The sequence below is a fragment of the Centroberyx affinis genome, unplaced genomic scaffold, assembly GCF_046629955.1.
Source record: "Centroberyx affinis isolate AG114_WGS23_722 - 3 ecotype Tasmania unplaced genomic scaffold, CSIRO-AGI_Caff_v1 ptg004040l_1, whole genome shotgun sequence".
Lineage (NCBI taxonomy): Eukaryota > Metazoa > Chordata > Actinopteri > Beryciformes > Berycidae > Centroberyx > Centroberyx affinis.
In genome coordinates, this window is record NW_027281837.1 from 79,733 (window position 1) to 103,013 (window position 23,281).

General features: G+C 38.8%; 2 protein-coding genes across 2 annotated transcripts; one reads left to right on the forward strand and one right to left on the reverse strand.

Moving 5' to 3' along the window:
• The first annotated feature begins 200 nt into the window (after positions 1-200).
• gal (galanin/GMAP prepropeptide) lies at positions 201-9,665 on the forward strand. The gene is made up of 6 exons (XM_071542209.1): positions 201-281; positions 1,272-1,326; positions 4,237-4,308; positions 8,257-8,343; positions 8,997-9,068; positions 9,604-9,665. The coding sequence occupies exons 1-6, from the start codon at positions 201-203 to the stop codon at positions 9,663-9,665; spliced, it is 429 nt and encodes a 142-aa protein (XP_071398310.1).
• A 2,241-nt stretch (positions 9,666-11,906) lies between these two features.
• Positions 11,907-18,931, reverse strand: LOC139663517 (C-signal). Its single transcript, XM_071542208.1, has 6 exons — positions 18,713-18,931; positions 17,753-17,804; positions 16,737-16,924; positions 14,571-14,726; positions 13,292-13,402; positions 11,907-13,020 (listed from the first exon to the last, which is right to left on the reverse strand). Exons 1-6 carry the CDS (start codon positions 18,857-18,859, stop codon positions 12,907-12,909), a joined length of 768 nt encoding a protein of 255 aa, XP_071398309.1. The 5' UTR covers positions 18,860-18,931; the 3' UTR covers positions 11,907-12,906.
• Between the last annotated feature and the right edge of the window lie 4,350 nt (positions 18,932-23,281).

Here is a 23,281-nt window from a genome sequence, read left to right on the forward strand (position 1 = left end):
ACACATACACCAAGCAACTTAACCACTTGCTTCAGAGAGGAATCAAGGGGAAAAAGTCACTTCAAAGGTAAGTCTGCTTTTTCAGCGTTTACAGGGACTTAGATATTATTACTGGGATATATCAAATAATATTCGGTTCAAATTTCTGCCATGAAAATAAACTTTTTTTTTTTTTTTTTTTCCGTTTTTCCCCCCCTCAGATGCAGAAGTGCTTTGGGGTTTTCTGCGTGTCGCTCATCTTTTGCGCAACTCTCTCTGAGACCATCGGGCTGGTCATTGCGGTAAGCAATAAACTGTTTTTATGACTTATTTGTACGTTGCATGCGTTGTCTTTCTTTCCCTTACAATAGAAAACGTGAATGTGAAAATGTAAATTGCGTTTTGTTGAAAATATAAATAGGAGAAAAGTGTTTTTTTTTCCCCCACACGTGACATTTTTTTTTTAATGTTTCAACTGTCATTACATGCAAACTTTATTTCTCATGCAAAGAGACAATTCACAGGTGGAAACATCACATGGGAAATAGGAATGTTCACATGTGAAAACTAACATGTGTCCAGAAAACTTTTAATGCTTTGAATTCACATGTGGGTTAGACTTTTTGTACAGTTTTAATTGTCAGGCAAACATCTACCCATCCATTTACATATACACACACACACATATAATGCAAGTGGTATGTGAGTGTAGCAGCCTGTGTGTGTATGTGCAAGTGTTTTATACAGGGATGTAGTGGAGGGCGAACCCACCCAAACTCCATTAAACCACATTTTTATTTGCAGAATAGTTTTTTTTAGGCTCACATCAAATCTTTATGAGAGAAATTCATAATATAGATCATAGGAAGTGGTATGAAACGGGTGTAAATTAAATAAGGAGAGGGTATTTTAAGGGGGAAACGCATAAATTCTTCATACTTTTCTGAAAGTATATTGATTTCAGCTCATATTGGTGGTTGTTTGCCGGATGATGATCACCGACTGGAGGTCATAGTTTACCCTCCTTCTTATTTCCCACACATCACCATTGATACATATAATCTCCTGTCTATAAGTAGAGTGATATCTATAGCATAATTCATGTTTTGTCTGAAAGTTTGCCTTTTTATTTCCTAACACATCACTGGCTTTATACGAGTGAATGTGCAAGTATTTCATATATGTGTGAACAATAATGTTGGAATTAAGTCCTATGTCTGTTGTGTGTGTGTGTGTGTGTGTGTGTGTGTGTGTGTGTGTGTGTGTGTGTGTGTGTGTCCCCGTCCTGGCAGGCTAAGGAGAAGCGTGGCTGGACTCTGAACAGTGCAGGCTACCTCCTGGGTCCCCGTAAGTAACGACTGCACACACACTGACTGCTGTTACACTTGACTAGTATTCAGCTTTTATCCCCCCCAAAATAACACCTGTGTGTCAGTTTCAACACATCTGGAAATGTCATTTAGGACAACATGCCAAAACCAAAAAAATTAATCAATGGTAATGTGTTGTTTTCCACACATTTTAACACATGCTGTAGAATGATAAATGGGGACTATATTGGTTATTTATTTAAAATCAGACCTGGTCCAGTCATTGGGGTCCATCTCTGATATGATGGATATGATGCAGTTTGATTGATATTTATTGTAGAATTGATCAATACTACACTGGTTGTTCACCTTAACCTGAACTGTTAGTTCAGTATGCGCCGATATGTTTTATAATCATAATTGTTCTTATCATTGAGTTTCAATGGAGCGTTTTACTGTCCCATGATGGTCTAAATGCTGTTTCAGAGGCTTTTTCACTCTGACAAAAAAAATGGGATTTTCTGCAATTCTGGGGGGAAAAATGAATATTTTGACTTTGGCATGAAAATGATCAAATTTCATTAATTTTGTCATTTTGTCAGTACCAGCCGTCAATAACCCTTTTCGATCGAACCCTGTTGAAAATGAACACAAACTAATCCTCATCCTTAATGACGCTTCCAGACGTGTTGAAAAGAATACTGTACATTACAATCAGCTACACTAACTCAGACGGCTGTACTCAGCTACTAACCCCATCACTAACTGTGACATCAGCACCCAGCCTCCATCTCCACGCTGCTGATCCGAGTCTCTCTCCATTAGACTGAATACTTTCTAGCTGTGCATGATTCCGCGTAAATGTGCTCAGTGTAGCGTCCGGCCTGGGGCTGTCGAGTCTTTTGGCTTCGCATAAACACAGAGGCGTCGATTCATTTAACCGTAAGCTATGGCAAAGTCCCTGTATCTAATATTTACCGTTTAAACTTCCAGAAATCGTGTTTATCTCACAATGCAATTCAATAGGCGATATGAGGCTCAAGATTCAATACAACCACGATAAGAAGTAATAAATAAAAGTTCAATGACGACAAAGTCGGACGGTGCAGAATTCTGTTTATTTCGGAGACACAAGTCTTTCTAGTGATGCCATTGGCTGCTGGAATGTAAACAACAATTTAAAAATGTCGTTACAAAGTGACAATAATATAATTTGGATGGAGAGCTTGTGAAACTGTGATGGTCAAGTGTCTCATTTTTGATTACTACAGCAGAATAAAATGGAGCTGATATCGCGATATTCTTTTTTCTACCCCGCGATATGTATCGTCACATTTTGTATCGCGATATATTGAATGTCTATATATCGCGATACGTATCGTCACATTTTGCATCGCGATATATTGAATGTCTATATATCGCGATACGTATCGTCACATTTTGCATCGCGATATATTGAATTTCTATATATCGTCCCATCCCTAATGACTGAAAATAATCTATCACACTGTCCAAATAATATCTTGTCAGTCATCGGTCAGTAATTTAGTGGATATATGCAGGTTTGGACATTTTGGTGGTAAATGATATTAGATGCAGGGACTTTGCCATAGCTTTGGGTTTAGTGAATTGCCGCCCAACCAAAGGCTGAGCCAGGAGAATAGTTGCATTGGCCAGTAGGAGTCGCTGCTAGAGAGAAAGAAAAACTCTTGACTGGACCTTTTTCTCTAATCGAAAATGATCCCAAAGCAACCAGAAAATATGAGAGACAGGATGAATAATTCAAAATTCTAATTGATGTAACGAGTAAAAAGTTATAAAATAAACCTGTGTTCTGTGGAAAAAAGTGAGAACTTGAGGAAAGGAGATGATACATGGGCAACTTTTAGAGGCAATTCATAGAGGCAACATTGCCTTTAGCAGAGTCACCATCAAAGCGGTGGATAACAAATGAGACGAACAAATGTGAAATGAAACACTGGTTACTACCCAGCAAGCATTGAAAACCTGTATGAATATAGCACCAATATAGGACTTAAATATGTTTCTGATATCAGTTCAAAGCAACGATGGAATTCTTGCATGCAGGAAAAACAAATGAAATCCAATGTGAATGCTCAAAAAAAGAGGGGAAAAATGTCTGGACATTGAATTTTTTTTTACTGCGTCATAATATCATATCGTGGAAAATATTGCGCTTCCATGAAATGCTTGCTGGGTAGCCTGTTTATGACACTACCAGTCAAAAGTTTGGACCCACCTGATTGAATGTACTATGTTTTTCATTCTCTTAAAGCCATTTTGATCTAAAGGCTTCTGCTCATATGCTTTAAATCTGTTTCCTAGCCAAATATAAACAGTGAAGTTGATCCTATGTATGAATTTCTTTCCAAAGCCTTTGCCTTTCCATCAAGGCAAAGGGTGGCTACTTTAAAGAATCTAAAATATAAGATAGTTTGGATTTGTTTAACACTTTTTTTGGTCGCCGCATAATCCCATTTGTCTTTACTATTATTCTAAAATGTGAACGAAAACTGTATGTGTCCAAAATTTTGCCTGGTAGTGTATATATCTTGAAAATGTTGCCCGTATAGCAAGGCTTTAAAAAAGACTCTTCATCTCCTTTAAATCACTGCTATCTGTCATGTCTTTGTCCCTCGCAACAGAACTGAACATTCAACCCTCTGTAGAGCTTTAATGATGCCAGCTAATTTAGTATCATTTCCAGATTGCCTCATTACCTGGAGGACAAATTGAGTGAATAGTGGTCATCCCGATGTGTGTGTGTATGTGTGTGTATGTTTTACCCATGTGTGGGGTCCGAATCTCCCCACAAGAAGAGAACCTGGATATGTTGTCCGTTTGTGCGTGTGTGTATGTGTGTGTGTGTGTGTGTGTGTGTGTGAAGCCCAGGTAAAGGTTGCTCCTGCCTCATCCTGTGTTTCAGGTCGTATTGATCACCTAATTCAGATAAAGGATTCTCCCAGTGCCAGAGGCAGAGACGAGCTGGTCACTCAATGTAAGATAGAAGCGTACGGCCGCTGCAGGGCCTTGGTGTCAGGCCGGGGAATTGCTGCGTCCAAACGTCCCGCCCGCTTTGCCGCTTCCATCGTCCATGCCCGGCTCTCTTTTGTCTTCTTTCTACTGCTGTCTGCGCTTGTGCATCGAAAAAAAACAACTCTGTGCTTTGAGCAAAGAACTTCACGGGACTCTCTTATGGGTACGGCGAGATGTGGCAGTCAGTCAGCCAGCAGGTCTTAGACCAGCGATTCTCAACCTTTCTCATATCAAGGACCCTAAATTTAGCACACATTCGGGCCACAGGCCACAATGATGAGATTTTGTCTCTCTGACCCAAATCTGAGAATATTTTTATTGTTAGATATGATTTTGTCCAGAATTCCGACTATCTGTATTGTAGGTAGAGAGATAACAGTGAAGCTATGATCAAAACAGTCATTCTTCTACATTCTCATAATTGTGTTAACTTAAAATTCAGCAATTCATCAATTTGCTGGGGACCCCCCTCAGGACCCCTGGTGGTCCCAGACCCCATGTTGAGAACCACTGCCTTAGAGTTACGTGAGTCCAAATCTGATCTTTGTAATAAAGGGAAAAGATCAGGGAAACGATCCCAAGAAGTTTATTTGGAGGCCATATTTAAAAAAGAAATCACATCAGGGAAGAATTCAGGACCAGTGTTCCATCTGAAGTGATAGTTTAGTGACCTACGTCTAATAATTTATCACATTTACTAATAATAATATCTTGTCAGTCATCAGTCAGAAATGGTTAGATAGTTTCTGTGCTTGTACTGTAGCTAAAGAACCTGAAGCACTGGATGGATTTCCACTGCTGTGACTTTTTGCAACTCAGGGATTCTTAAGATCTGGGAGAAAAGAGGTTTTAGGCAAGAAAATATAAATTCTAATTCTAAAAGCTAAATCTCTCCTGCAGTGTTTCAGAACATGGTCTGGCGTGTCACTGTTCCTGCTCCCTAATAGCACATAGGGGTATTTAAATGATACTGTCTTTTGTCAGATATTGCATTTTTTTGAATAGCTCGCTTTTCAAATGTCATAATTATGTAAGTTTGTCTTTTACATCAAGGACGCAACATAATACTCATGAACATAAAAACACATATGAACTTAGGAAAAGCAGGTGTTTTAATGGATCGACACTAATGCGGTGCAGTATATAAACTCATTTATTAAAACAAACAAACAAACAATAAAAAAAACAGTGCATCTGACAGTGATGACCAACAAGCAATGATAGGAAAATAGGCAAAAGGCAATGAAAATTTGTTAATGTGACATTTCTTATAATACTACTACTACTACTGCTGCTGCTACTGCTACTACTACTACTACTACTAATAATATATAATTGTATTATATAATTAAATCATGATTAAAAGCAGTATACATATATATAAACCCAAAATACATAATTGCATAGTATTTAATAATTGACAATTCATTTTTCTACCCCACGATACGTATTGTCACATTTTTGCATTGCGATATATTGCATTTCTATATATCGTCCCATTCCTACTATCTATGCATATTACACAGCAACAGAATACATAAACGTTATGATATATGTAATTCAATTAAATGTACAGGTAAAAAACACCAGGCCATAGTGAGAAGAAGAGCAGTTTTTACCTGGAAGATTAAACCACTATTAATCCTTTCTGTTTCTGCATCAGGTACACGCAAACATCATGTCCTCTAATTGGACTGTCTAAGTATAATTACAAGAAAATAAAAAAAAATAAAAACACAGCGAGGGGGTCAGGAGGTAAAGCTCACAGCTCAAGCACTACTTTAGCTAATGAGGAAGCGGCTGGGATGAGTCAGCCACTTGACGTTCCTCCTCTTCAGCCCCAGGTCACGTCCACTCGTACAGCAGCTGAGGAGCTGGGAAAGTGTCCAACAGTTTGTCCTTGGCTTTGTTCGCTCGCTAACAATGTCACAAAGCCCTTTACATGGAGTCATTCCTATGTTCCCAGGGTCCTATGTTCCCAGGGTCCTATGTTCCCCAGCTCTATATAGCACATAATGGAAACCTGAAAAAGATGTTCCCCAGCTCTGTATTCGCTTAATATGGTTAGTTAGGGTTAGGGTTAGGGTTTAGGTTGGTTGCTTGTAGATTGTTACCCAGAGCCCTGACCACAACTGTTTCAGAGAACAGAAGGGCTTTTTGTCAGAGCTATCCAGGTTAGGGTTAGGGTTAAACATAGGACCCTGGAAACATAGGACCTGGGGAACATAGGACCCTAGTAACATAGCACCCTGGGAACATAGGACCCTGGGAGAGCACTGGGACTATGTAGAACTGGGGAACATAGGACCCTGGGAACATAGGACCCTTTGTCATGTTCCCATTATGTGCCATATAAATCTGGGGAACATAGGACCCTGGGAACATAGGACCCCGGGAACATAGATATGCTCCCCTTTATGTGGACCTAGGCCCGCTATAGATAAGAATGGCGTGATGTTTCAAATGGGCCAACCCTACAAGGTGCGGTACAAGTGCAAAACCCTATTTGACTTTTCTGTGTTCTAGTAATTCAGTAGTAATTCTAGTCATTTGAACATTTCAACTGCATGACTATTATAATTGAATTATCTGGAAGTCGCACAATGCTAACAAGCTAACAAACGTCCGTGCAAACTTCCGTTCAAGACAGGATTCGTTTTCGCATTTTGACACTTTGACACAGTCCAGTCCCAAGTCTAAATGTAGATTACCAAGTCAAGTCCAAGTCATTAATGTCAAGTCTCAAGTCTAAATGCAGATTACCAAGTCAAGTCCAAGTCATTAATGTCTAGTCTCAAGTCTAAATGTAGAACAGCAAGTCAAGTCAGAACAAATCAAGAGTCCAGTATCAATTGAATATCTTAAAGAAAACTAAATATCTAGGACTTTTCAATGCAATATGGTTTTAATAGGATAAGAACTTGGTAAGAACATCATGAGTTTGATTTCTATAATCAGTTTCAACTTCAATAAATTCAATCATTCCATACAAATTCAGAAAACAGAATTTAAATTCAGTCGTCTGCTGGAACAAATCTCATCACTTTCAATCTAAGTCATTTACACAAACACAAGATCTCAAGTCAAGACTTTAGAAACCTTTTCAAGTCATCAAAGTACAAGTCAGAGTCAAGTCCCAAGTCACCAGAACCCAAATCGAGTCTCAAGTCTTCTCCTCATGCATCAAGTCAAGTCTCAAGCAATTCAAATTGTGACTCAAGTCTGACTCGAGTCCAAGTCATGTGACTCGAGTCCCTGCCTCTGCCAAAGATACACACATAAAATTCTGTCTCGACCTTACCCTAACCCTAAAACACATTGCCACTCTCAATAGGAATAGGTCCATAAAACCAGAGAGTGTAGCTAATGATTCACCCCATGCCTGAGCATATCATTTTGCTTGTGCATTCTCATTTTCTTCTTCTTCCCATCACCGTCATTGGTACGCCTCTTTGTGAGTGTGAAATGTGCTTCTTCCCATTTTTTTTTTTAAACAACTGTATTGTTTTATTCCTCCTATTGGTGAATCCTCTTGTTTTATAGCAATTCCATGAGCCAAGCCCTGCAGGTGGTCCGTACAAGTTTGGAAATTGAACCAAAGCATTCTAAATAAAACACCATGCTGAAATAGACGACTGCCTTTACACCCATGTCCTTTAGGTCTTCTTATGAGCGTTAGGCAAAGGTTCACCATGTGTGCACTGTGTGTGTGTGTGTGTGTGTCTCTAATGTGTGATGCTTCTGATACGGTGTGATGTCAGTTAGGAAATGTATGCATGTACTTGATGTTAGATTACTTAATCTTACATTATGAACGCATTGAATTCAACGTAAATTGAGCTCAGTCCTGCATTCAGTTGCATGCTTATCCGTATGACTGTATCCATTTTGACCAATCTTTATTGTCCAGATGGCATTGACGGACACAGGACACTAGGAGACAAGCCGGGCCTGGCTGGCAAGAGAGACATGGCCCAGGATGAGGACTTCAGAACAGGTCTGTGTAAAGCCTGACATCTAATGGTAAAAAGCATGCTACTGAAATTGCTATCTGCTATTGGCTGATCTTTGGTGCCAGGTGCTGTCACCTTCTATCGAGTACAACCGGTGGTGACATCACAAGAGTAACATCTGGAAGATCTTGTAGCTCCTTGTTGTCCATGCTTAGCTTTGTGCATGCTTTTGAATGTGATTAGTTTACTTATGCCACCAAAGTGCTTTAGTTTTACATTTTGAATATATTGTCAGAAGTGAATATCCCTTTGCCTTTACCTTGAATTTGCTTGTTGGAGACAAAAGTCTGATTTATTTTTCATGTCAGGCCTCAAGGTGATATTAAGGAAGAAGGTTCTGCACACTTAGATTCATGCAAGTTTCATCAAGACCTTCATCAGGACAAAGCCCTGAAAGCTTGGCACTTGATATATTAAAGAAACTTGCATGGATCTAAGTGTGCAGAACCTTCTTCCTTAATACTGTTCTTCGGTCTTCCGGCACCTTAGCGCATTCAATAGTCTTGAGTGCGGTGATCTTCTCAAAGGCCTCAAGGCAATGAAAACTAGAACATCTGAGAAGGTGTGTAGACCTTTGATACCAACTGTATATTTGACACTATATAGACTGCAGTTCTTTTGCGCTCTGCCTCCACAGGGGCCCTGAGAATAGCAGATGAAGACGTCATCCACACTGTCATCGACTTCCTATCATACCTCAAACTTAAAGGTTCGCTTTATCATTTCTGTCTCTACTCATTTCTGCCCATCCAAGTATGTTTTAACCCAGCAAGTTGACCGCATTCTGCTTTACAGCAGTGGCCTGGGGGGGGGGAGTAGTTGTAAGGGGAATTCAGATTAAGTTTGGACTGATATGGTGTCTTGAACGCAGACAATATTTTGTACCAATTTTAAAAATGTTCAATTTTCATGCCAAGAAATTCCAACATGAAACAGGTATTCAGTAAATCTTGTCACTTATCTTATATTTTAGATTCTTTAAAGTAGTCGCCCTTTGCCTTGATGGAAAGGCAAAGGCTTTGGAAAGAAATTCATACATAGGATCAACTTTACTATTTATATTTGTCTAAGAAACACATTTCAAGCATTTAAGCAGAAGCCTTTAGATCAAAATGGCTTTAAGAGAATGGAAAAACACAGAACTGGTCCAAACTTTTGACTGGTAGTTCTATTTATACGAACAGCTTTGAATGTGCTCTGACTCTGAAGGAATCCTTGGTGTATGTGTGTGTGTGTGGTTGCAGAGATGGGAGCCTTGGACAGCCTGCCTTCCTCTCTGACATCAGAAGAACTGGCCAATCCCTAACCCGTCTGCCGCCTCGCCTCCCGTTCGCCTCCCTCAACCCAAGTTATCTGTTTCTGCCCAACATATCACCTTACTGTAGCTCCATTCCAAACTCCAAAGGCTGGATTTACCCCGGTACCAAAGATCTGATTCTTTCACAGTTTGTGGCAGAGGTCCGACCTCATCACAGCTGTCCATACTGGGAGAAACCACACGCAACCTGATGTGTCAGATCTTTTCGCTCCTGTGTAAATGCAACCTTAGATCCACTGTAGGTCAATGGGACTTGGCGTTGGGAAACCTGTGAGATATTTCAATGTGCTCTGGGTAATAGGAACTGCGGCATTCTGTTCAAAAAACGCTCATACTGTATTATCATGTTAATGTACCATTATCTGATGTTGGAGAAAGGAGTGGAATAAACTGACAAATGGCATTGGACTCGGACCTTGAATTTATTTCTTCCCTTCATTAATTTATAGAATATTTATCAGCAGCAGCTCAGCAGCTAATGAGAATTTCTCACTTTGAAACAAAGTTACCAGAATGCATGTTTGTTCCATGCCCAAACAGCTCTATGCATTACACTCATATACAATGCATTTCATGTGGCTCATGGTGCTGTAAAACATCACAATTCCTGGGCAGTAAAGATGTAATAGAACAGGAGATTGTACAACGCATTAGAGTACTCAGATTACCATTTGTGGTAACTAGTAACGTAACATGTTAGTTTTTCAATTTGTGTAATCCATTAATAGTTACATTTAAAATTAGAATGTCATTACTTTGAATTTCTTAGATATTGTTTCTATTTTGTAAGCACAAAAAAAAAAAAAGTAGAAATAAGTGAAAATCCCTGGGCATCTTAGATGCATACGGCCAATAGTCTTGCATCGCATTTTGAAAAAATAACTGACAACACAAACCATGTTGCTCCTGTTGTTTGTGTATGTTTTGGAAGTGGAATATGCAAAAGTACTCTAACAGGTTTCTTTCAATGAAGAGTAACTTTGTCACGTATGTAGTTACTTTTTAAGAAACGTAACAAAGTAAAGTAACTATTTACTTTTGTAAGTAACCGTCCCCGACACTCATGGATAGACTAGAGAGATGACGATCTAAACTGACTCCAAGAAACCCTTGTATAGAACTGTTCTGAAGAAAGTTTACAAAGTGCTTCAGTCAAGACAAAAGACACAGAAACAAGGTTAGAAAAGAAAATGGCAAAAACAAAACATAGCCATAAGGGTAGCAGAGGGATATGGAACCTGGTTAGGTTCAGGTAACAGCAAACCAATGGCAGAAAGGGAAGCAGAAATAGAGTAAGATGCTCCTTTAATCTTAAAACTAGATTTAGGAACGACCAGAAGGTCTGGTCTCCTTTAGTCTTAAAGGACAATTCCAGCGTGATTGGAGTTTTTTGCTCATTTTTGACAGTTTACATCCCTTCAATGTTAATTCGTTTTTACCTGCATGCACCACAATTAAAGATCTTTTTATGCCTCCGCGCCGTGGCCGGAGGCATTATGTTTTCAGGTTGTCCGTCTGTCTGTCCGTCCATACGTACCATTCTCGTGAACGCGATATCTCAGGAACGCCTTGAGGGAATTTCTTCAAATTTGGCACAAACGTCCACTTGGACTCAAGGATGAACTGACTAGATTTTGGTGGTCGAAGGTCAAAGGTCAAGGTCACTGAGACCTCACGTCCGTCCCATTCTCATGAACGCGATATCTCAGGAACGCCTGGAGGGAATTTCATTACATTTGGCACAAACGTCCACTTGGACTCAAGGATGAACTGATTAGAATTTGGTGGTCAAAGGTCAAAGGTCAAGGTCACTGTGACCTCACAAAAGTACAGTTTCTATTAAGCTAAGGAATACAGTGACACTTAATGTAGTTTTGACCAATGAAAGATACTAATCTACTGAACTAATAGTATCTTTTTAAAATGAATTTTGAGTCAGTATGATTCATGCTAGAATGCATAAAATAAACATTGTTGTTATAATGTTATAACGATTTTTATGAATGAAGACATCCATTTTGGTTGGTTATTACATAATGCACCATATTATTACATTTTCATCAAAAAAAAAGTGCAACTCCCGAATTTTGTAATAACCACCGCAACATGTAATAATTTATTACAAAATGCCGGGAAATTTATTACATATTGCGTTCAGGCTGTGTATTACAAAATGCGTCAGATTATTACAAAATGCGGGTGTTATTACATAATGAAGTGAAAATGTATTACATTTTGTCGAGTTATTACATAATGCGGTGTTATTACATAATGCGTTGTTACATTCCCTTAATTAACAGTTAACTAATGTGTCTGGTAATCATTTACTCATGTTAAGTAAGGTATTAATTTATACATTATTTAATAGTCATCTTTATAAACTATTAAATAATGTATAAATTAATACCGTAGTTAATTACAAATTAGTTAACTGTTAATTAGGGGTTAGTTAATGCTTATTAAGCATTAACTAACCCTTAACTTAGTGTACCCTTATTGTAAAGTGTTACCCAACCATTTGTATTCATATCAGAGTTGGCAGTGTCCTCTTTGTTTGTGATGTAGGTCGTCCACTTGTCCCATTTCTTATGGAACACATCTTCCTTAGTCCTTAGGATAAATGTTAATTTTTCCATTGCTAATATTTCCCCTACAATATCCATCCATTGTTCAAGTCCAGGGGCTTCAGTTTTGTACCAGTTTCTGGTGACAAGTAAAATCTTACAAAGGTACCGGTCACATTTTAATACCACATCCTCTGATATTACACCATGGTATAGCACCTTACAGTCATTGCAGATTTCATATCCTCAGATCTCTCTCAAAGTTGAGCATATCTTATCCCAGAAAACCTTGATCTTTTCACATGTCCAAAATATATGAGAGTGATCAGCATCCATGTGCCTGCAGTCTCCAGCATTGCTGTGGTGTCAAGAGGTGTTTGCTTTTGATGAAGGGTGTAATAACAAAACAAAATTCAGTTTTTCCAACCAAATTTGTAGTATGCTGCGCTACGCACATAGAATGCCAATCATCCTCTGATAATTCCTGAAAGAATCTGTTCATATGCTTCACTTAATACATCAATCACAGTATTACCCTCCTTTGATAGCCCACCTCCATCTGTTTTCAATCAGAGAACCTTCTTTCTTCACTAGTCCAAGTTTTTGTTTATGGTGTTTATTTCAGCAGTACGGATTGCTGGTTATGTTTTTTTTTTTTTTTTTTTTTACCATGGCAAGTTGTTCCCAGAGTAGTTCTTGAATCCTCCATGGTCCTTGTCTGTGAGACTGGCGATGACAGCGAGCACCGCAGAGACACTCTCCTCCACTGTCAGTGTAGCCTGAAACAGACAGAAAGACATGCTCAGCACTATTTGATTCAATTGAAACTGAAAAACAACAAAGGAATATGAGATTATTGTTCATACACAAGGCAAGCTGAATACAATAATACAGGCTAGTAGGTTAGCACTTTTGAAATTTTAACACCCTCCTAAATCTATTTTGTCTCACCAACACAGTACACTTACATAGATTCTCAGTCAAATATAGTTTCTATGCAGAAATATGTGGGCTGTGACATAAAGGGATAGGAAAGGATAGGATACTTACGTCAGGCCCTCCCATATCAGTTTTGACCCAGCCGGGGTGCAGAGACATACAGAGGATTCCGTCTGACTCCAGATCAGCAGCTAGACACCTCGTCACCATGTTCAACGCCGCCTACACACATAAGGAAGTGATATGGAAGTGAGAACAGAGCGACTTGAAGGTTCAAAGCCAAGACTTGGGAGTGTTCACACGTTCAAACTCGCTTGAAGCCGCCAAGACGCCACGATTGAAGTTTTCTGTGGACTTTGGTTGCTCCTGCTCATCTTTTTCACACTTAACACACATGAACCTATGATGAGACATTTGACTTCATGTTTCACAGCAAACCGAAGTAGCAAAGTAGTCCTGTCAGAGTTGTGATAAAACATTTGATGAAAATCAAACTTCACAAGGTATTTTCTGAATTCTGACAGTCTGAGAAATCAGGGTTAGGTAGTAGTATTTACTATCTGAAAGTTGACTTTAACAGTATTTTCTAGTAGTATTTACCATCTGAAAGCTGAGTGAACAGTATTTTCTGTAGTATTTACATCTGAAAGCTGAGGTGAACAGTATTTTCTAGTAGTATTTACATCTGAAAGCTGAGGTGAACAGTATTTTCTGTAGTATTTACATCTGAAAGCTGAGGTGAACAGTATTTTCTGTAGTATTTCCCATCTGAAGGCTGAGTGAACAGTATTTTCTAGTAGTATTTACATCTGAAACTGAGGTGAACAGTATTTTCTGTAGTATTTCCCATCTGAAAGCTGAGGTGAACAGTATTTTCTGTAGTATTTCCCATCTGAAAGCTGAGTGAACAGTATTTTCTGTAGTATTTCCCATCTGAAAGCTGAGTGAACAGTATTTTCTAGTAGTATTTACATCTGAAAGCTGAGGTGAACAGTATTTTCTAGTAGTATTTACATCTGAAAGCTGAGGTGAACAGTATTTTCTGTAGTATTTCCCATCTGAAAGTTGAGTGAACAGTATTTTCTGTAGTATTTACATCTGGAAGCTGAGGTGAACAGTATTTTCTAGTAGTATTTACCATCTGAAAGCTGAGTGAACAGTATTTTCTAGTAGTATTTACCATGTGAAAGCTGAGTGAACAGTATTTTCTAGTAGTATTTACCATGTGAAAGCTGAGTGAACAGTATTTTCTTGTATATTTACCATCTGAAAGCTGAGCTGAACAGTATTTTCTCGTAGTATTTACCATCTGAAAGCTGAGTGAACAGTATTTTCTCGCAGTAAGCTCACATTTACTGTCAGCACTACAGGTGTCTGGCTGTGTTCTGACCTTGGAGGCGCGGTAGTCGTAGCTCTTATAAGCGGCACCGTCGCCCCAGTTGCATTCGATAGAGCCGAGGCTGGAGGAGATATTGATGACCGCCGCTCTGTGGATCCCCATCCCAGTGGACTGGGCTGCAGCAGTCCGGAGCAGAGGCAGGAAGGCCTGAAAACAAGAGCGACAAGCGGGACTCGATATGATGATGAGTATGACCAAAGATACCGGGAGCGACTGAGGTTTCCCCAAACCTGGTGCTCTCGGAGGTCGTTACTTGTGCTGGGAAGCAAGAAAGGAACGGTTATGACCACAAATATGTTCTTGTGGCATAAAACAATAAAACTTCCAAGTCCAGGCAGTCACATGGGTTTGAAAGTTAAAAGGCATGTAATTGGAGAGGGCTAAGGAATTGATATCTTGGACTTTTTTTAATGCCTTACCTTTTAATGCTCAGTGACACATTCTCAAACTGTACGATTGGTTCAATTCATTCAGCAGTTCAGTTGCTAAAGTGACATTTTTTATTTGGACTGAACGAACCATTCAGTTACTGTATCAGCCTTAAGTGGACAAACTGTTTAGTTGCTGTATCGGACTGACTGAATTGTTTAGGTGGGTAGGCAGTGCCACCTATTGGTCCAAAGACATGGTAAAAAATGTGAGTGACTTAGGTGGCCCAAAGTGCTCTTGGCCAGTGGTTCTCAACGTGGGGTCCAGGGACCACCAGGGGTCCTTGAGAGGGTACTAGGGGGTCCACAGCAAACTGATCAGTTGTTAAACTTCAGCATTATTTCATTTACAAGAAGTAAACACAATCAGAGAATGTAGAAGAATTACTGTTTTGATCATAGTTTCACTGTTATCTACCTACAATACAGATAGTCATGGAATTCTGGACAAAATCAAATCTGACAATAAAAATATTCTCAGATTTGGCTCTGAGAGACAAAATCTCATCAAATGGGGTTTGTGGCTCTAATGTGGACGGAATGAGGGTCCTTGATATGAAAAAGGTTGAGAATCCATGCTCTTGGCTACAAAACTGTTCTTTTTACAAAGGTGAATCAAATGAAGTAGTCCTGAATCGATTCACTAAGGTCTGACACTCCGAAAGAATTGAGTTGATCAAAAGAAGAGAACCTGTTTCACAGTGCCAAACACCTTAGATTGGGGTGAGGTTTGTGTGAGGTTTATGTTCCAACAGGACAGTGACCCTGAACATAAATGAAAATCAACATTGGAATGGCTTCAGAACAAAACGTAATGGCTTCAGAACAAAAAGTTTTAGAGTGGCCACGCAAAAGTCCAGATCTGAATCTGATTGAAAATCTGTGGAATGACTTGAAGCAGTGGTTGTCACTCCTGGTCCTTGTTCCCAGAGTACTGCTGGTTTCTATCCAACCTGGCAGTTAATTGCAGTTAACTGCTTTCACTTGGCATCCCAGGTGTAAATCAGTCCCTAATTAGATGGCTAGAACGAAAACCAGCAGGGCTTTGCGTCCCGAGGATAGACAATCAATGACTTGAGGAAAGCTGCTGAGATGCTCCCCATCCAACTGCATCGAGCGTGAGCAAATCTGCAAGTCGGAGTGGAAGGGGGAAAAAAATCCAGAAGAGCCAAGCTGAGACTTATCAAGCTTATTTTAGTATTTTTATTTTAGTGTAATCATCTTACTGCACTGGCAGATAACTTTACCGGTTTCAACAAATTTGGCTTTTTTTCCCAGGAGAATGGAACTTGTTTCAGGACATTTACTTGGCAAATGTGAAATTGTCTTGGAGGCTCCACTCCCCTCGCATAAAAGGAAGAAGCATATTGCTAAAAGAAGTTATGCAATATTAAGTATCAGCAGCATATTTGAACGTGTTTTAAACTGGACCGGTTTATGTTCTTGAATCTGCTGTGAATTCACAAATTTCCTTCATACTCAACATATTGTCTTTCATTTACTGCATATACTGTATCTTGATGTTTTTATAATCTCATGCTGCATATACTTCATCGTTAAGTATGCTGTCATTGTGCATATTTTCATTAATTTTTCTTTGTCTCAGTATGTTCTTCTCTTGTTATTTTGCCCACTCTCATAATGCTGTAATGCATATTTTTTTTTCACACTTTTCATTCATATATCCCCACTTAACATTTTTCAATATCTGATCCAATGATTTAGACACCTTGGTGATGAAGAGCGGTGCGACGGTGTTGCTCTGGTAGCACTTCATCATGGCGTCTGCGGTAACAGTGTCGATGGTAGTGCGCATGTTGATGGCGGCGTTATTGATCAGACAGTTCAGACCCTCGGATCCCACGATGGACCGGACCTCCTCCAGGGCCGAGCTGATGCTGCGCTGGCTCACCACATCTGGACAAATGAGGGAGGATGTAGGTAGAAAGAGCAGAATATTTATGGTACGCAATCAATACTTCATAGTTTTGTGTATTAATGACTATCATGGGCTTGAAGAAACTTGAAAACGGGGATCTCTTGAACTTTTACCCAAGGTAGTCTAGATAGAACTCTAGTGCCATCTTCTGTCAGTTTGATTAATTACATATCTATTGTAGAATTGATCAATACTACACTGGTTGTCTATGGCAGTGGTTCTCAGCCTTTTTCATATCAAGGACCCCTAATTCAGTCCACATTAGGGCCACGGACCACCATTTGATGAGATTTTGTCTCGGACCCAAATCTGAGAATATTTTTACTGTCAGATATGATTTTGTCCAGAATTCTATGACTGTCTGTACTGTAGGTAGAGAGATAACAGTGAAACTATGATCAAAATACTCATTCTAAAATGACAAAATAATGAAGTTTAACAATTCATCAATTAGCTGGGGACCCCCTGGAATGCCCTCAAAGACCCCTGGTGGTCCCCAGACCCCACGTTGAGAACCACTGGTCTATGGGAAAACTTTTAACCTGAACTGATTCTAATGAGACATTTTGATCAGATTCCACACAAGCATGCACAATACAGGAATATATCATTATTATTATTATACAGACTCTAAAATATGAGTTCTAGAACTGGAAAAGGACAGAGGGGTAGTGATTTTTTTTTTTTTAGAAGTGAGGAAAACTAAGACAATAATTGGTGACTGTATGATCGGTGTTACTACTGTTCCATATAGCTTACCAACCTGTGGCAAAAACAATAAAAACAGAATATAAATATAGACTCACCTAGAGTAACAGTATGAACACCTGGGTAGGTTTTGGAGAGCTCTTGTAGATCCTAAATTAAAAAGCAAATTGAGAATGAAAAATGTATTTGGAGCTATTTTAAAATATATTTCTAGCAAGTGGATTATTACTGGTAAGTAGCCTTCATCACATAACTGGGGAAAGAACTAATTTTCATTGTGTGGGGAATTTACAAGGTCATGCTGATGGAAATGCTAATTTATGCAAAACAAACTTTCCTGACACAGTAACAATCCAACACCATATTTATCTAAACCAACATTTGAATATCTCAAAAATTGTATTTATTTCAGTGGCAATCACTGGATAAATGCACTTGGCTTTTTCTTTTAATTATACATAAATAATTAAATAAATAAAAAAATAATCTACAAAGAGATTGCAAGGGAATATATTTAACTCAATACAAATGCAGTTCATACACTAAAGGGAGAAAATAAGAGTAAAGCAAAGTAACAGTAAACAAAATTAGAACAACCTGAGTTTTTGAAATACAGTATAATATGTCCCTCGATTGCTATAACTAATATCTTCATTTTATATTTTAAGTTGCATCATGTAAGTAAAGTTACCAGGTAGGTACAATGCAATCTAGCACCGATATACCTTCAACTCTTACTTTGAATAAGTAGAGCGCTGCTTGGTGTATTGGATGAATGCCGATGTGAGGAGTGGATCGTAAATAGTCTTGGGTCATGCTTAATGAAGTGTGTGCCTTTGCCGAAAAGAAGGCAGCTTGAAATGTAACATTTTTTGAATGGAGTTTGGCGTGACCTTCTCCGACCACAAGACAGAACAGGGCTAGGTCAGGGCTAGGTGTAAAACACATAAACAGTGCTCCTCCTGATATGTGTGGGTGATGCACTGTCAATTTGACTGTGTGTTATATAGCGAGAGCATTACAAAAAAACCAAAAACACCTAGGGCTAGTTTCTTTACCGTCGAGGCAGTCGGGTTACGAGCTGTCGCTATGATAGTGGCAGGTCTGTCGCTGCTTTTCGCCAAGTCTTTAACCATTTGCAGTCCCAAGCCTCTGCTCGACCCCGTTATCAGCACGGATTTACATTTACCGAAGCAGACACTCATGTTTGCGTTACTCTACAGACTGAAGAGAAGAGCGTTCCCTACGGTTTTTTTTACACAGCGTGTGTTGGCAGGTCACCGTAAACATGTCGGGTTGGATTGATGCTGCCTTCAGTGCTCCTCGTAAAGTCCTACTTCAGACGTCGGTAGCGTTAAATACAACTTGTTGCGCATTCGAGTGGTTTTGGTAGGAAATAATTACAAAATGGACAACGTAACAAAAAAATATGTTTGGTGGCCGTTGTTTAATTCATCATAATCAAGCGGCACTGAGCTACTTTGGCTGTGGGCTGCATCAGCAGAATGAATTGGAGAAAATGTGCATCAAGCATGTAATTGATTTTTGATTAACAAAAATGCCTGACAACTAAAAGTTAAACAAAGAGTGAAAATATGAATATACAACAATACCACTCATTTAGCCTACACAGAAGGTCAAACAACAGTATATAATGATAAAAAAAAAATACCACATGTACTATTAATTGTTTACAATTATGTTCATACTCGAAAATTTGGACTTTCTCGTTGTTTTACCATTCTGTTGGGTGGTTCACGTGCGGTTACTCGTAATTACGATATTTCTGATAGCACGGGAAGGCAGCAGTAGTTTCTATTTCACAACAACCCGTGCAGCAGTAGGTGCGCTCGGTTTATTCCACAACGTTGTCTGTAACAGGCGGAGTGCAAGCAAATGGTAAAATACGGATAGACTGTGGAGCACACTTAGATCTTTGATAGCTTTGTAGGATATAAAAATGCTCATAATAAAAGTGTGCTTTCACTTTTCTGAAACAGTTTCAATTTGTGTCGCAGTCACCCCAACTTTCTTGCTTCCCTCATATATCACAAAACGAGCTCCCCGTAACTGAAAACCCCTGCTGGGAATTTGACGATTCTATATCAACACTCTCCAATCATCACCTCACTTCAGAGTAGAAGAAGAAATCTCTACTGTCGGGTAACGTTAATTCACAAATTTCAGTCTTGTCAGCCCTCATAAAATTCATTCATTAATTCGCCAACAAGCCAGTATAACGGTTAGCTAATGTACAGTAACTAAGAGGTAACGTTAATGTACAGTAACTAACTTACGAGGTAATGATACATGCTACTGTTAGAAAAAACAAAAAACGTTAGTTTTGACGGTTGCAATGAAATAGTTTAATTCAGAGTTGGCTAACCATCACTGCTGTCAAAGGAAATACCAGTTATACATTTGCATAATCTAATAACTAGTTTAATGACATTATAACCGACTGAAATCACTCTAGCTAACCTAGCTAGCTCTTTCTCTCTAGCTAGTTTAAGCTAAGCATGATTTCCTTCTTGTGGACTGAACAAAATAATTAGGCAATATAGCCCTAACTCAAACTTTTTAAATGACCAGGCCACAATGTCAACCTCAGAATTTAACCAGGCACTGTGACTTTTCCATGCCAAAATAGTTTTCGAGCAACGGCTAGCTAGATTGAAGATGAGCTCAGAGAATACCTGATATCATTTTTTTCAGAACCAAATAGGAGTAGTGAGTACTTCATCAGCAAAACTGTGTCCAATTCCGGACACACACACACACATACACACACGCTGCAACGCATGAGTCTCTTGATAGTTAATGAGCCACACCTGGTGTCAGGTAGATGCAGCTGTGTATGGCAAGCCGTTTTAACATTTAATCGAACCACACTCCTATCTGTAATTACATTTTAGATATCCATAATAGCATTTCTCCTAGTCAAAATTGTATTCTCACTAGTCAGAATGGTAATTAAAGATATCCACAATAACATTCTTACTAGTAGAAATTGTATTTCATATATCATGTAGATATTTCAGATATCTACAACTTTGATTGTACTAGTCAAAACTAAATTTAAGATATCTAAAAATCCTTAAAAAGTATAAGTGGCCGTTTTAACATTTAATAGCTAGACTGGATATATATTGCAGATATCTGTAATTCAATTTGTCCTAGTCAAAAAGAACATTTCAGATATCCACAATGACATTCTTCCTAGGACAAATGACGTCACTTTTGCCATTCATGTGCATTGGGCTTTCAATTTCAGATATCTACAATTGCATTTTTGACAATAAGATTGTCAAATAGAATTACAATAGAATTCTTACTAGGAAAAACTCCCATTTCAGATATCTACAATCCAATTGTTACTAGTCATAATTTTAATTTAAGATATCCAAAATGAAAAACCATTCCATAACCAATCCATAATGTAATTTTGAATATCCAAAATACATTTTGACTAGTAAAACTGTCATTACGGATATCTACAATTGGCATTATGCCTACTAAAAATGCAATTTCAGATATCTACAATTAGAATTATGACTAGAAACAATGCAATTGCAGATATCCACAAATGTATTGTGGAAAAAATATTGTCACAAGGACTGGGATTAAGAACCATTGATGTAGAGAATCCATAGCTAACAGCAATCAATATATCTGTAAAGAGTATTAATAAAAGAACAGATAAAAACAGCTTATTCAGAATAGTTTAACAGATAAAAACAGTTTATTCAGAACAGGTTAACATGTTTATAGGTTAACGTCACAAGTCACTTCACTACCATGGATCCAACATGCATCTTTAAAGGAAAAATCCACCCTAAAACACTTTGCAACACTTCATCTATTGGCGATGCCCCTTGCATTTCTGGGTCCACTTTGTTGTTTGGTGGTGTATTTTTCTTATTGCTGTTCCCATTCTGGGAAATATTGGAAATCACTGACTGAAGTAGAAGTAGGCAAGGCGGGTTGATGGAAAGTGGGTACATTAAAAAAAAGTACATTACAACACTTCACCACACTCCTGGAATACTGGACATCACAAATTGATGATAGCTAAGAGGATATGAGGGTGGAATTTTCCGGTCAGTTCGCAGCAGTCCCCAACAGTCCCCATCAGGGCCCCACAACCTCCACAACACTTCACCCTGTAGAGGACAGAGACAAAGACAGAGTCTGGTCTGTTCTGGTCACATCCCAAAAATATGTTGACACAAACAGTTGACATGTTTATCACTCAGAATTTACTATGAAAGCGCCCCAGACATTAGAGTGTATACTAAATAACAAATTACCTTTGGTGTCATTGCCAAGATAGAACGCATTTTGAAACTCAGGCTTTAAAAAATAATAATAATAATAATTTGCCATCCGCTACTACAGTGATTCTCAACCTTTTTCATATCAAGGACCCTAATTTAGTCCACATTAGAGCCACAGACCCAGATTTGATGAGATTTTATCTCTTGGATCTAAATCTGAGAATATTTTTTATTGCTAGATATGATTTTGTCCAGAATTCCGTGACTATCTATATTGTAGGTAGAGAGATAACAGTGAAACTATGATCAAAACAGTCATTCTTCAACATTTTCTAATTGTGTTAATTTCTTGTAAATGAAATGGTGAAGTTTAATAATTCATCAACTTGCTAGAGACCCCCTGGAACCCCCTCAAGGACCCCTGGTGGTCCCCAGACCCCACGTCGAGAACCACTGCGCTACTATACAAATTATGCTGCAGGCTTTGGAGTTTGTCTCTAATTAACGTCCATGGCTCTAATGTATCTGACTTATTACTTCCTTATTCATAGCTTCCTTGCCTATTGAGTTCTTTACATTCCTAAAACCTTAACCCAGAAGTTGACTATAAAAGTTGAATATAAAAATCCTTGACCCACATTTTTATATTCCCCAAACCATATATGGTTAACTCAGGTTGTCTCCAAGCTGGTAGAATGAGCTATCACACCATGGAGCCGACCCCAATTCAAATCAAAGAGGAAAATTCTGCCGGTGATGCCTCTTCATTGTCAGTCTGCTGCTCCGAAAACTGCGATCATGGCTGTCCCGGCCCCGCGGGGCCCCATGTTTGGGTAGGGCACCCTTCAGATTTCAGTCTGCCTGGAGCGATTCCCCATCCTCACCATCACCCCCAGCCTGGAATGGTGGACCCTCATTACTCTAGTTACAGGTCAGTCAGTCAGTCAGTCAGTCAGTCATTCATTCAATTTACATTTCAGAGTTTTTCTGACTCTGATGATGTCTGTAGCTTTGAGAAACGCTTTTTATAAAGGATAGGTTTTTGAGGCAGTGATTGCATCTTCGCCTGCTTCTTCTCCTCTTTTTTTCTGTATCTTCTTTTTGTATGATAATGACTACGATTGATAAGATAGTTACGGAGCAATCTTGGTTTGAGAGCAATAGCATCTAGTGTGCGAAGCCCTCGGCCAGATAGGCATAACGTTTAAGACACCCACCTAATTTCCGTGTGTCACTTCTGCTTGGAGTTGGCAGCCAACATTTTCAACTTCAAGCTTTTCAACTTTAACTTTTCAGTTTATGTTCAAATCCAATGTTTAAACCGGTCCAGTGTCTCTTTTAAGGTATTTA

What these genes read in the sequence shown, in the direction of transcription:
- gal (XM_071542209.1), top strand. Translation starts at nt 201, where the DNA reads ATGCAGAAGTGCTTTGGGGTTTTCTGCGTGTCGCTCATCTTTTGCGCA. An exon ending in GGATGAGGACTTCAGAACAG is followed by an intron (nt 8,344 to 8,996) that starts GTCTGTGTAAAG and finishes CTGCCTCCACAG; the next exon opens with GGGCCCTGAGAATAGCAGAT. An exon ending in ATCATACCTCAAACTTAAAG is followed by an intron (nt 9,069 to 9,603) that starts GTTCGCTTTATC and finishes GTGTGGTTGCAG; the next exon opens with AGATGGGAGCCTTGGACAGC.
- LOC139663517 (XM_071542208.1), bottom strand. Translation starts at nt 18,859, where the DNA reads ATGAGTGTCTGCTTCGGTAAATGTAAATCCGTGCTGATAACGGGGTCG. An exon ending in GTAACCCGACTGCCTCGACG is followed by an intron (nt 17,805 to 18,712) that starts GTAAAGAAACTA and finishes TTTTTAATTTAG; the next exon opens with GATCTACAAGAGCTCTCCAA. An exon ending in CACCGCTCTTCATCACCAAG is followed by an intron (nt 14,727 to 16,736) that starts GTGTCTAAATCA and finishes TCTTGTTTTCAG; the next exon opens with GCCTTCCTGCCTCTGCTCCG.